Raw genomic sequence first — 12,915 nt, 5'->3', positions numbered from 1 at the left:
TCGTGGATACTCTTTGTGCAGAATCCACCCATTCCCTCTGGTCTCTGTATTGTTAGGATGGCTCTGCATGGGCGTGTAGAGAGCAGAGGGGATTACAAGGATTTCTTAGAAGTCCACCATGCGTTTGCAGGGGAGCACTTTGCTTTCATGCTCTGTTGACCCTGCCCTAGAAAATCTTATGACCTAAGGTAGAGCGATTTATGTTCCTCTTACAAGGTATAGGTTAATTTATGAGATTCACTTTTTGCTTTGTTTTGTATTTGTCCTTGTGTGCCAACATGCCAGTGTCATTGTTGAGCCGTTTGAATGGTTCCTCGGTGGAAGGCTGCTGTACTGTAGGGCGGGCCTGCCGTTTGACCTGCTCTCTTCTTCTGTCCTGATGCTAGATGTAGCACTTCTGCTCCCTTGCCCTTCTCTCCCTGATAGTTTTCTTGAGTGGATGTGTGCGAACCCTTGACCCGCTGGCGGCTCCTGAGATCTTTCCTGAAGGGCTACCCTATTTTTAGCCCCACGTGTAGATGTCGTAAACTCTTGGTTTCCAGGAAGTCATTGCTTTGAGACTTGACAGTGACACTTAGGAAGGGCAGAATTCATCTGTCCCCTTCTGTTTGGGTGGGCTTTTCCTAGCGTGTGAGACTTAATTAAGGAGAGCCTGCGTTGGAAACACGAAATGCTGGGTGTCTAGATTAGCCTAGAAGGGGTTTGGAATATGGAGTGGGATGAGAGAAAAGCAGTGGGATGTTTATCCTGGCCACAGGGGATGTGGTAGACCATCTCAGAATCCAGGGTAAGGAGGCTCCGTGGAATGCTGCCCATGTTGGGAGTTGGGGCTTTTGGGGACAAGGCCACCATACCTGCATGTGTCACAGTTTTCCCCACTTGCTATTTCCACATATCAAAATTTCAGATTCTCCTATAGTAAAAATTAATATGGATTTATGGTCTCGGCATGGAAGAATCTGGGTCCGGCCTAAAGCAGCCCGAAGAAAGGCAGCTTAAAAACTGAAAATTTGACATGACTCACCTGTGACCTTCCTGTTCAGACGCATTGCTGGGAGCAGGGCAGCGGGTTTAGGCCACGTCGGCTGTGTGGGCCTCCTGTCATCTTGTGATGAGTCTGAACTGCTCTCAGAGCTCATCTTTCCTCCTCTAAGCGTGTTCCCTGTGGATAACAGAGGAGCCACCTGGGCCACAGCTGGCTCTGGTAAAGGCTACACCTCCTGACAGCTGCGAGAGCTAGCCGGATGGTTTCTTTTCACACGCCGGTTTTGATGTACTTGCCTGGGTTTAAATGATCAAACAGGCATTTTTCAAGAAAGCCTGGTTAACAGGCCCTTAACCTGGCCTCTCCATCCTACTCTGCTGCAGGGAAAGCTTCCCAAGTGGTACCCAGCCCGATTGTCTGTGCTTGGGAGAGAGGCAGGAGAGGCTTGGCCCCTCCCCTCTCCCCGCTCTCCCCCTGCCTTTAAAGTGACAAGCACATTTTAATTAGGTTATCTTTCCATTAATAATACAGGTTTCCCCTGCTATCTGAACGTAGAACGTTTCTGTGAAAGTTGAAATGGTACAAAGCGAAGCAATTACCTTAGGACACATGTTGCTCACAGCTGCACAGAATAAATCAAGATGAAGCACGGACGCTCACAGTTCAAAGCTCTGGTCGCTAGGTGCTGAGGCGCCGAGTGTGGCTCCCAGGAAGGAGCTCAGCGGGGCCACTCTTACCGCTTGGGGTGCGCACTGCCTCTGTCACAGCTCGCTGCAAAACCAACATCGAACGCTATTTTCACCTTTTTTCATAAAGTGAAAACCCTCCTCAGATTTCTTTTAGTTAATGAAAACAGATACTAATGTATGGTTGTCACTTGGTGTTTGTGGAGGATTGGTCCAGGACCCCTGCGGATACCAAACTCCATAGACGCTCAAGTCCCTTGTGTAAAATGGCATAGGACTTGCATGTAACCTACGCATATCCTCCTGTATACTTTAAGTCACCTCTAGATTACTTTTAGTACCTAAAACAATGTAAATGCTGCGTACAATGTAAATAGCTGTAAATACAATGTAAATGCCTTTTAAATGTTGCTGTTTAAATGTTTAATTGGTGTGTGGCAAATTCAAGTTTTGCTTTGGGGAACTTTCTGGAATTTTTTCTTCCTGAATATTTTTAATCCACGGTTGGTTGAATTCTTGGATGCGGAAACTGCAGATTCGGAGGGCCGACTGTGGGTCTTTCCTCAAAGGGAAATGGTGTAAAGCAAACTTCCGAAAAGTGGGGGACACCCGCACACAAAATGCAGTTGCGGCGCGTGTCTGGTGGTCAGATCATCAGCATGGCTGTTGCCAGGAGGTGTCCGCTACAGCAGAGCAGGGCCACCCACAGACAGCGCTGCAATGAATGGACCCACTCCTCATTTTTACTGAAGCTCAGAAAGGGGAGGGGCTTGTTGGGGGGTGGGGCAACATTTTTTTGTCTTTTTGTTTTTCTGCCTTGGAGTGGCAAAGTCAGGCAAGCCAGAGCCAGGAGTTAGATGCGGGAACCCAGACTCCAAGTTTCTGAGTTTCCTGGCCTCCGCCCTGGGCTGTCTGTGCGGAATCTGGAGTGGACCCCTGGACAGGCCCCTGAGCATCCTCTGTCTTGTCTCTGCCCAGCTTCCCGCGCGGCCTGTGACCCGTGGAAGGAGAGCGGCGACGTGTCGGACAGCGGCAGTAGCACCACCAGCGGGCACTGGAGTGGGAGCAGCGGCGTCTCCACCCCCTCGCCCCCCCACCCCCAGGCCAGCCCCAAGTATTTGGGGGACGCCTTTGGCTCTCCCCAAACTGATAACGGATTTGAGACCGACCCGGACGCTTTCCTGTTGGATGAACCAGCTCCCCGCAAAAGAAAGGTATGCGGCGTGAGCGGGGAGCTCGGCCATGGAGGGGACAGGCCCGGGTCCTGGGCCTTCTCAGCCTCCATCCCATTTCAGCTTTCCTTTGCTGCTTCTCTTTCCTCCTGGCATTCCCAGGAGCCTGTTCCTCCTCTCCAACGCCACGTCCTTGGCCTTCTCACCTCTGCCCCAACCCTGCCTTCGTTCCTGCTCTCCTGCAGAGGCCTCCGGCAGGCCTTCCTTCCTCCCCAGCAACCATCCCCACTCCAGGCGCCGATGCCGGACCCCGGGACCAGCTGCCGAGTCCAGGCTCTGTGCCCCTGCTTGTCAGTGTCTCTGGTCTTTGGGAAACCCTTTCCTCGGCCTTCTGCTGGGTTCTGTTCGAAGGCAGCTAAAGCCCCCACTGGGTGAGGCTGGGAGGGGGCTGAAGGGGAGGACACGTCCCCCTTACCCCGTCTTCCTTTCCCCCAGAACTCGGTGAAGGTGATGTACAAGTGCCTGTGGCCCAACTGTGGCAAAGTCCTGCGCTCCATCGTGGGCATCAAGCGCCACGTCAAAGCCCTCCACCTGGGGTAGGTACGAGCCCAGGGCCCCCCTGCCGAGGGTGCCGTTCAGGCGTCCTCCACCTGCCGATTCCCTGAGACCCACAGTCCCGAATGCCTCCGAGAAACTGGCCGTCTGAGGACGCCTCCTGTCCCTGGCCTTGTGCCCTGCAAAACAGTCCCTTGGAAAGAGATCTTTGCCGGGAAGGAGGCCCCTCCTGCAGTAGTGGATGCTGATGCTGTTGATGGGAAGGGAGCTCTCTCCACCTTGCCGTTGTGTCCTCTCACCTCACCGTAGGAAGGAAGGTGTTTCAGTTCTGGACAGATAGAGGGCGACTGGTGAGAGCTTGTTGCTTCCCCTGGGGAAGCCAGGGCTCCCTTTGCACTGACCCCCTGGAGCTGGGGCAGCTTATGGCCAAGGAAACTGACTCAGAGCCCTTTCCCTGAAGGAGAGCAACTGCGAGTGGGTGGGGCCCGGAGAGGACCCGGGGTGGAGACCAGAGTCAGATCTTGCGGGAGGAGAAGCCTTCAGTGATGGGGAAAACAGTTCCCGTTGACGGGCCAGCATGTAATCCCCTGTGAGCCCACGTCAGGAGCAGGGCTCCTGGGTGTCCTGCTGGCCTTCTTCCCAGACTCGCCAGGTGGCCCTGGGCAACTGCTCCCCTCGCGCCTCACTCTCCCCTGTGTTTGGACCAAGGCAGCGTGTCCCTGGTCATCGGTGCGTCTCCCTCCCACGCAGGGACACCGTGGACTCCGACCAGTTCAAGCGGGAGGAGGATTTCTACTACACAGAGGTGCAGATGAAGGAGGAAGCTACTGCCGCTGGCGGCTCCACCGTTGACCCGGCTCCCACGCCCAGCGTGACCAGCCCGCCCCTTGCCGTTCTCCCTCCGCCTCCTCCCAAAGCCCAGTCCTCAGGCCCAGATCACCCTGGCCTGGAGTCCTACCTGCCCTCTGGTGCTCTCAGCAAGTCAGCTCCTGGCTCCTTCTGGCATATTCAGGCCGACCACGCATACCAGGTACAGGGTGGGGACCTGCTGGGAGCTCAGGCTGGTGGCCGTGAGGACTTTCAGCATCTGACTGTCACTGGTCAGCCTGATCACAGGCCACTGACCACCCCGGCTGAAGGCTGCGTCCTTTGGCTGCGTTACTAATCTCTGACATCTACAAAGAAGAAAAGAAAAATGACTTCATACTCGATAAATATGGGGATTCCAGAGTTCTACCTCAGTGGCCGTCTTGAGCGGTTATGAGAAATCTGGATGGGTCCCTGGGTAACCAGGCTGATGGATTTGGGCTGGGGAACTGGTACATCGCTGGCTATAAAAGGGGATAGAAGAGTGTAGTTGGGTCCCCAGGCAAATCCCCAGTTCCCGGAATCGTGTTAAGAAATAATCTGGCACTCAGTTTTTCGAATACCTACCAAGCCACGGGCTAAGCTTTACGGATAGAATAAGACATAGGGGCTTCCCTGGCGGCGCAGTGGTTGAGAGTCCGCCTGCCGATGCAGGGGACACGGGTTCGTGCCCCCGTCGGGGAAGATCCCACATGCCGCGGAGCGGCTGGGCCCGTGAGCCATGGCCGCTGAGCCTGCGCGTCTGGAGCCTGTTGCTCTGCAATGGGAGAGGCCACGACAGTGAGGGGCCCACATACCGAAAAAAAAAAAAAAAAAGAATAAGACATAGTTCCTGACCTTGTGAGGTGTATGCTTTAGCTGGAGAGAGAAATGAATGGGTAACTATGCTTAATTATAATAAGTAATCAAAGTATCTTACTGGAGGCATAAGAAATTGTTGTGGCTACGGAAAGACCAAGCTACTATGCCTATGGGGTTGGTAAAGCTGTCACGGAGGGAGTGGCATTACGATGGCCTTTACTGCACGTAGTAGGTACCGAACACCCTGCTTGCCACGTGTCGGTTCTCCTTAAAATCCTTGTATGCCTACAGCTTGGTTTTATCCGACTCTAGGCTGATTTGCAAGTTTGTAATTAAAAAGCAGTGCTTTCCATCAGAAAGCCTTTACAGATCGAGCCAGCTCTTCTGCTCATTAGAATGAGTGGCCGCTTAGCTGTTTCATGTTGGGCCAGCTTCAGGTGGCCCTTCGGGCAGTCGGCCAGCTCTGTGAGATGGGGCCTGGAGAGGGCGGCTGGCGTTTCTACAAACAACCCCTCAACCTGGACGGGCCGCTTCCACGCGGTGGCCTGGGGACGCCAGACCCTTAGCGCAGCCCCAGAAGCTCCCACTCGGAAGGCTTTTGGGCTTCTTGGGCGAAACTGCCTCGAGCGTGTTCTCGGGGGGTGATCCAGCCAAGAAGTTAATCCGTGGAGATGATTAAGTCATGAGGCTGGCGTGTACACCAGCTCCAAGAGAAGGGCTCCAAAAGAAGATTGGAGCCTGAGACTCAGGCGACCCCACAGAGTCGGTACTCTCCTATTTCTCTTTGGAAGAGCATTTCGGGGTGTCCCAGAATTTCCTAGTCCGAGGTGCACCTGCTGCTGCAGACCGTGAGGTCACGGGGGGAGGGCTGGGCCCCGAAAGCTTCCTGAGCTGCAGCCCAGGCTGACGCTCTCTGATCTCCGGCAGGCCCTGCCGTCCTTCCAGATCCCCGTCTCACCGCACATCTACACCAGTATTAGCTGGGCCGCTGCCCCCTCTACGGCCTCCTCCCTCTCTCCGGTGAGTGTGCCCAGCTCTGATCCCGTCACCACTTCCAGGGACCCGGTGCCGGAGGCCGCCTCCCCGCGCACGCCTCCTGTGCCCCAGCTTCTCGAAGGTCTTTGTGCCCTCGCCCCCCAGCTCGCCCCCCCCGGCCCCCTGCGGGTCACAGGCTCCTGTAGAAGGTGGGAGGGGCGCACCTGCAGAGGAGCGCCCAGATCAAGCAAGTTGATTGCCAAGAAGATCACGGGGCCAGGCGGGGTCCGCGCCTTATTTAGCCGCGAGCGTCTGTGCGTGCTTGGTAAGGTTTTAATGCTGAGAGGAGAAGGGAGAGAACCTGGGAAAGCTGGAGAGGACGAGGGCGGGTGAGAAAGGAGAGAGGAGCTTGTGGGTGGGCTGTGCGGGTGGATCAGAGGTCCCCAGGCCACTGGGGACCAGCGCCTTAGGTGGCTTGCCTCTGAACTAAAGTAGATCGGAAGTCCTTCTGAACCATGCTTGGTGGGTTCCAGTCTGAAACATCTCCTGCAGGGAGGCATCACACGCTGTAAAACGTGCCTTGGAGGTGCCATTGAGGCAGGGCCGTGCCTCCTTTGGCCCCACATATAGTGGCTGCAGATCTGCAGGAAGCAGGCCGCGAGGTGGCCAGGCCAAGTGGCTCCCCCTTGCCCGTGGCCCCTACCCCCAGCGGGCGTGTGGCTTCAGGCCGGCTCGTCCCTCTCCACCTCCCCTCCCTAGCTGGTTTCTGCTCACCTCTGCCTGGAATGTCCTTCCAGAGAAGGCCTCCTGGCACAAGGCGGGTGTGGCCGGCTGTCCCTGGGGACGGTCCTCTCGTCCTCTCGCCTTGCACGTCTGCCCTCATGCTCACGCCCCTCCCCACCCCGTGCCCAGGTCCGGAGCCGGTCGCTCAGCTTCAGCGAGCCCCAGCAGCCTCCACCCGCCATGAAATCTCACCTGATTGTCACTTCTTCACCCCGGGCCCAGAGCAGCACCAGGTGAGACCCTCTGCTCCCAAGGCCTCCCTTCTGGCTTCGGTCCCCGCCCGACCCTCATCCGCAGGGTCAGAGCCCCAGGGAACCACCCTGGGTGCGGGGGAGAGGCGGCTGGTCCTCTGGTCCCGGGGGCTCCCACCCCTTCCCACCACCGCTTCTGGCTCAGCCTTGGGCCCGGCCGCGCTCCAGCCAGTGCGTGACTGTCCCCTCGTTGCTCCGCCTTGCAGGAAAGCCCGCGGGGAGGCTAAGAAGTGCCGCAAGGTGTACGGCATCGAGCACCGGGACCAGTGGTGCACAGCCTGCCGCTGGAAGAAGGCCTGCCAGCGCTTCCTGGACTGAGCTGTCCAGCAGCCCTGCCCGGCGGCCAGAGGACAAAGGCAGACGCCTCCTAAGCCCTCAGCAGAAACCTAAAAGCTAAAGCGTGGACATTGGGAGTTTGGGCTCTATTGGCTAAGGTTTAATACTTAAAACGTCTTTCCCTCCCTCACGGGAACGTTTTATTTAAAAAAAACAAAACAAAAAAAAAACCCCATGAAAATATTTTTCCCCCCTAAAATAGAAGAGAGCCAAAACTGACCAAGGGTATTCTGCAGCGAACCAGAGACCAAAGAACTGATTCCGCTCCCCTCCCCACCCCCCCACCCCCCCCCCCCCCCCCGCCCCGGCCCGTCTCCCTAGGGGATTAGTTTGTCCGTAAAGAAAGAAGGAACAGCTCATTCTGTTTCCTGCTGAGGTGGTGAATTCTTTGCTTTCTCCACTCTTCCAGAAGGGACTGTAAGCAAGATGGATTTACTTTTCTTTAAAAAAAAAAAAAAAGAAATTTCTGGCTGATGACTCAGAGAGCAGGGCCTGCCGAGGCTGGTTGGGGGGAGAGTGGGGGGAATCTGGGGGCTTTGTAAGGTGCAGCGGCCCTCTTCTCCGCCTGAATGTGGGAGAAGGGAGACCTTGTCCTCACCCGTCAGCTTCTGTGGAAGTCGAAGGAAAACCATTTTCCTGGTGATGACTGTTTGAATCCGGGTTCCCTGACGTTGAATTGCAGCCCAACCGATATTGTATGGCTTCTTCTCCAAGCCCAGACTCGTAGGTTTGTAAAGACTGTCCCCAAATAGCTGAGCCAAAAGGCTCAAAGGAATTCACGTTGCGCGGTGTGGCAGTTAAACACTACCTTGATCACCCTTTCCTGTTTTCTTGAGGAGAGACCAGAGGGTATATATAGTATTTGTGAGAGTTCTCCCCTGCTCCCCGAGTGAATCCACTCCCCGCCAGCTCTGGAAGACACCCCAGAAACACTTTGTTTTCTGTTGCGGTGTATTCAGAAGCCTCTTTCTGATTAAAGATCCCTTTTGTTTGGCTGAGAGACCCTGCCCCGAGGTAGGTTCCTCTTTGTCTCTGGTTTCACCAGGGATTTTCCCATGTCCCTCCAAGGCCGCAGGGCTGGGCTGGCGGAGAGAACAGACTGAAAGGTAGGTGGCAGCTTCCCCCATTGTGAGAGGGCGTTGAGTGGTCCCCAAAGGGTCCACTGGCTCACCTGCCCCTTTGGGGACCATCTGGTCTCCTTCCTGAGGTGACAAGTAGGACTCTTCAGTCAGTGCAGGAGACTAATGGTCCAGTCAGTGTGATGGGGAGGGTCACTTTGATAACGGTGTCACCTTCCCAGATACCTGCTGAGCGCCGTTTCTGCCTGCCTGCCGGCAGGATGCAGGAAGTTAGAATCCTGAGGAGGTCACGTGAGGGGGACCGGGGTTGATTTAGCAGCTGCTGGCGCTTCTGGAGACCTCAGGAATGGAGGGGAGCCCGGACTGCGATGCTTGGGAGGTAAATAAGCCAAGCTATTCTTGTTGAGGAGGAAGGAGAGGGGGGTTCCGCGCCGTGCCAGCCAGTGACGGATCCAGGCTGGGTGAGCTGGGCGGAGGGGAGGGCGTGTTTTTGTCTCGAAGCCTCACCTTTGTTCCGAGCGGGACTGGTCTGGGGACTCCTCAGGGCCTGCGTCCCAGATGTCAGGGGCTCAGGGAATCCCACCAGGCCACCCCTCTGGGGCCTGCACAGCGGCGTCCAGCCCTTGGCTGTGAGCGAGGCTGTCCTCCTGGTCCAGGTGGGATCATCTGGCTGCTGAAGCAGGAACCGTGCAGATGCCTTTCAGTCCGAGACACACCTGCAACCGTGCAGGTTTCCGAGTGTTGCAAACAGAATAGGGCTGTGATGTTGTGAAGGGTGATAGTGACCTGGGTTTGGTGACAGAAGGGAAAGACACTCTTATGCATGAGTGTTTTTGGTGGTGATGGGGTATATTTTTATAATTTAGTCAAAAAAAAAAAAGTATGTGGAATTCTGTCCCTTGGTAAAGCTTGAAACCAGGCCAGCAAGAGGTGCCCTGGGTTCTTCCTGCTGCCCCTTCAAGCTCCCTGATTAAAAGCTAATGCAGGGTGTTGCTGTGCTGACGCCTCACTTCCCACCCTGTGCATCTGCAGGTCCTCCCCGAGGGGGGAAGGGGCTTCTGAGATGGGGGTGGGGGGAGGCTCAGCCCAGCAGCCTCTTCCCTTCCCTTCTTAATCAGAGCTCTTGCTGGGTCTCGCCTTTAGAAAAGCTGTTTTAATTTCCCCCTCAGTTTGGACCGTGTAGATATAACTGGATATAAAGATTTTCTCTAAGTAAGGCAGGCTTCTTATGTCACTGGTGCACAGGGCAGAAAAGGAAGAGAGAAGAAATTGATGCAACGATTTAAAAACTGAGGGTCTTTTTTTCTTTTTTTTTTTCTTTAATGTTCTGGTGCGGCTTTCCCCGTCAGCATTTGCTCCTGCCTCCTTTCTGGTGGTGGTGGCCTCCTCTGGCCGCCCTCCTCCCGCTGCCCCATCTGTGGCTATCGTGTTGGTTCTTGACGTGTGGTCTGTCCTGGGGTTGTCCCATTCGTCTCTTCTCGGGGGTGGGGGTGGGGGTTTGTGAACTGATCCCGCGATCACGCCTGTTTTCTTCATCTCTGTATCTCTCCCTCCTTCCCGGCCCACCCGGGCGGCAGAATCTGATAGGAGGTAAGAGGCCGCAGGTGCGCACTGGAAACTAACAGGACGGATTGGCAAAAGCAGGTGTCTTGGGAAACTGTTCCAGGGACGTTTCCCTTATTCAGAATATTTCTGGAAGTACCTTTGGAGTCTGTGGTGCCTGCTCTGAACAGCCTTAATGATACCAAATCCGCACCCGTGCTTTCGCATTCAGTGCAGAGAGAGACCGGCGAATAGTAGCTGTGGGCAAATGAGGTCACAGGTGCAAAGCATAAGGACCAACGTGCTAGTAAAATGGCTTGGATTTAATGATCTGACTTCTAAGCCGGCTGTGAAAGCAATTGTGTAATTTCAGAATGCATCCTGAGCGACGTCCTCGTTGTTGCAGTCAGCCCGCGCGGCTCGACTTCTTGGAGGACATAATGAATTTGGATGTGGAAACTCCGATTCGTTTGAAGAAATCTGTCCTGTTACTTTCTGGTCCTCCCAGGTTCTGACTTTACCAGGGGCAAATAAAAAAAAAAAAAAAGGAGAAGAGGGAGACAAATCCCATCTGTGAACTTGTCTTCTTGGCGCCTTTCCCCCCAGCTGTCTTCCAAGTATTATTTTTACTGTCAAAAAATTTTTTTAAAAATGTGAAATGTAATGTTTTTACAGCAACAATATGAAATATATTTTATAAGGAATAAAATGGTACATTGTCTGATTTAATGTGTGCCTGTCCCTTTGCCCTCTCCCCCCTACGAAGGATAAGATTATCATTGTCCTTGGTGTTAAACAAGTGATAGCCCTGGGGGCGGAGCATACACACTCATTTGCTTATAATAACAACAGGCAACATTATGAGAGACCCAGCCAATTGCTTACATGGATTACCTGAATAACCCAGGAAGGAGTTACTATTGTCAGTCCCATTTTTATTTTATTTAAAAATTTTTTTATTTTTAAAATTTATTAATTTAATTTATTTTCTTCTTTTCATCATTCCCATTTTACAGATGAGGAGAGTGAGGCCCAGAGGTTACAAAAACTTGACCAAAGTCATCATCTGGGAAATAATGGCACTAGGATTATAATCTAGGAAGTAACCATTTTCTTTTCTTTTTTTCTTTTTAATCTCCAATTTTTATTTTTACAGTTTAATGATTTATCACAAAGCAAACACCAAAGTATCTACCAGTCATTGAAGAAACAGATCATTGTCAGCATTCCAGAAATTGCCTTTGTACCTCAAGCAAAGTGCCACTCCTCTCTTCTGCATAAAAGCAACCACTATTCTTTGACTTTCTATGTCAGTTACTTTCTTGCTTTAGGAAGTAACCATTTTCTCTCCTGCTTGTATTGACAACGGGGAGATGTTCCTGGCTGTGTACCTGAGTTTGTTGGGGGGTGGGCAAGTGACTAAGGAGAAAATGAGTCACATTCTGCTTATGGAGTGAGCTCTGACCCTAGGGAGTGACATGGGCTGCTTCCTGAATTCATGGGTTCCGTGTCCTATGATTGCCCACGTAGCTGGTGCAGGGCTGGCGTGGGTAGGAGGGGAGCTGGTGCAGAAAGCTATGTCTCGTTCTGGTAGCTCAGGGACTGCTTTACGAAATTGGAGGCATTTCTGGGATGGTGAGGCGTCTCTGGGAGGGGGTTCTAGGGCCCCCTAACAGCACCCAGTGGGGAGGGTGAGGCCACTTGGAGAAGACCCAGGGGACTACATTACCGCCGAAGTCCGTCAAGCTCAGCAGCCTGTGGAGGAGGTTGTCCTTGGCCTTTTCCTCACCTTGGGGTAGAACAGAGGGCTCCTTTCTCCCCCTTCCCTTGTCCTTGCCCCACTTCTCTAAGAAAGCCCCGATAGAATCATTGCTCTGTTGCAGTTGACCCCCTTCCCCCATCCCTCCTTTAAATCAGTTTACTGCCTTTGGGCTGGACATTGTCCGTTTGCGGCCCTGGGCCCTCCCAGGCCTACCTTTGTGGCTGCATCCGAGGACTCCCTAACTTTCTGGCTTCCAGTTGGGTTTGACCAACTGGAGACAACAGGCTGGAGCTGGAAGGGAAAGGAGGAGAGGAGTTGGGGTATTTGAATCTCGCCGACCTTTACTGCCCTGCACAGTGAGTGGCCGTTTCCCTACTGGCCGCTAGAGGGAGCTACAGTTCTCACTGGGTTCCAGTAATCCCTCACCAGGGCCCCCCAGTTCCCCAACGGAGCGCCTTATCCTCCCTCCCTTACTGATTTCCCACAGGCCCGTCTACTTCTGTAGATGTTTGACTCTCTGCAGGCGCTCCGTTTGGGTGGACCCGAGGTTTCTTGGCTGAATTGATGATTACACATCGTAACATGTTTCGTGTTAATTGCGACCCAATCCGGGGGTCCCAAACCCGCAGGCTCTACATCACCTGGAACTTGTTAAAAATGCAAATTTCTAGTGAGTCAGAAACTGGGGGTGGTGCCCAGCAACCTGGCCCCCGCCATCCCGCCCGGTCCAATCACGCAGCTGTGTGTGGGCTTGCATCTGGGGACTCAGCACCGTCGCGGCGTTTCTGCTCATGTATCTCGCCCGTCACACTTTACATAAAGCAGAGCCTCTCTCTTTTTGCCTCTGCCTCCCAGGAGAGGCAGCTCTGACCGTGTGTCCGGCGTCTGTGCTTCTCACTTCACTTAACAGCCAACAAGGGCTTCCCTGGTGGTGCAGTGGTTAAGAATCCACCTGCCAACGCAGGGGACTCTGGTTCGAGCCCCGGTAAGGGGAGATCCCACATACCGCCGAGCAACTAAGCCCATGCACCACAACTGCTGAGCCTGCATACCACAACTACCGAAGCCCGCGCACCTAGAGCCCATGCTCCTCAACAAGAGAAGCCACCGCAATGAGAAGC

The 12,915-nt window shown here is 54.0% G+C and overlaps 1 protein-coding gene and 1 long non-coding RNA gene across 6 annotated transcripts in view; both read left to right on the top strand.

The window, feature by feature from the left end:
* ZNF395 (zinc finger protein 395) overlaps positions 1-7,695 on the top strand; it is a 36,878-nt gene extending 29,183 nt beyond the window's left edge. For all 5 annotated transcript variants that reach the window (XM_060155764.1, XM_060155767.1, XM_060155765.1 and 2 more), the window contains 6 exons: positions 2,650-2,885; positions 3,339-3,439; positions 4,149-4,428; positions 5,994-6,086; positions 6,954-7,057; positions 7,282-7,695. In XM_060155764.1, the coding sequence (XP_060011747.1) occupies positions 2,650-2,885; positions 3,339-3,439; positions 4,149-4,428; positions 5,994-6,086; positions 6,954-7,057; positions 7,282-7,393 (926 nt within the window). In that variant the 3' untranslated portion in view covers positions 7,394-7,695. The remainder of the gene's footprint in view (positions 1-2,649; positions 2,886-3,338; positions 3,440-4,148; positions 4,429-5,993; positions 6,087-6,953; positions 7,058-7,281) is intronic.
* An 11-nt stretch (positions 7,696-7,706) lies between these two features.
* LOC132523899 (uncharacterized) lies at positions 7,707-10,756 on the top strand. The gene is made up of 2 exons (XR_009541696.1): positions 7,707-8,869; positions 10,406-10,756. It is a non-coding gene; the product is annotated as an uncharacterized LOC132523899 (long non-coding RNA).
* The last annotated feature ends 2,159 nt before the right edge of the window (positions 10,757-12,915 follow it).

Source organism: Lagenorhynchus albirostris, chromosome 7 (assembly GCF_949774975.1).
Source record: "Lagenorhynchus albirostris chromosome 7, mLagAlb1.1, whole genome shotgun sequence".
Classification (NCBI taxonomy): Eukaryota; Metazoa; Chordata; class Mammalia; order Artiodactyla; family Delphinidae; genus Lagenorhynchus; species Lagenorhynchus albirostris.
The sequence above is the reverse complement of the archived record's forward strand: the minus strand, read 5'-3'. Positions and strand labels throughout refer to the sequence as shown.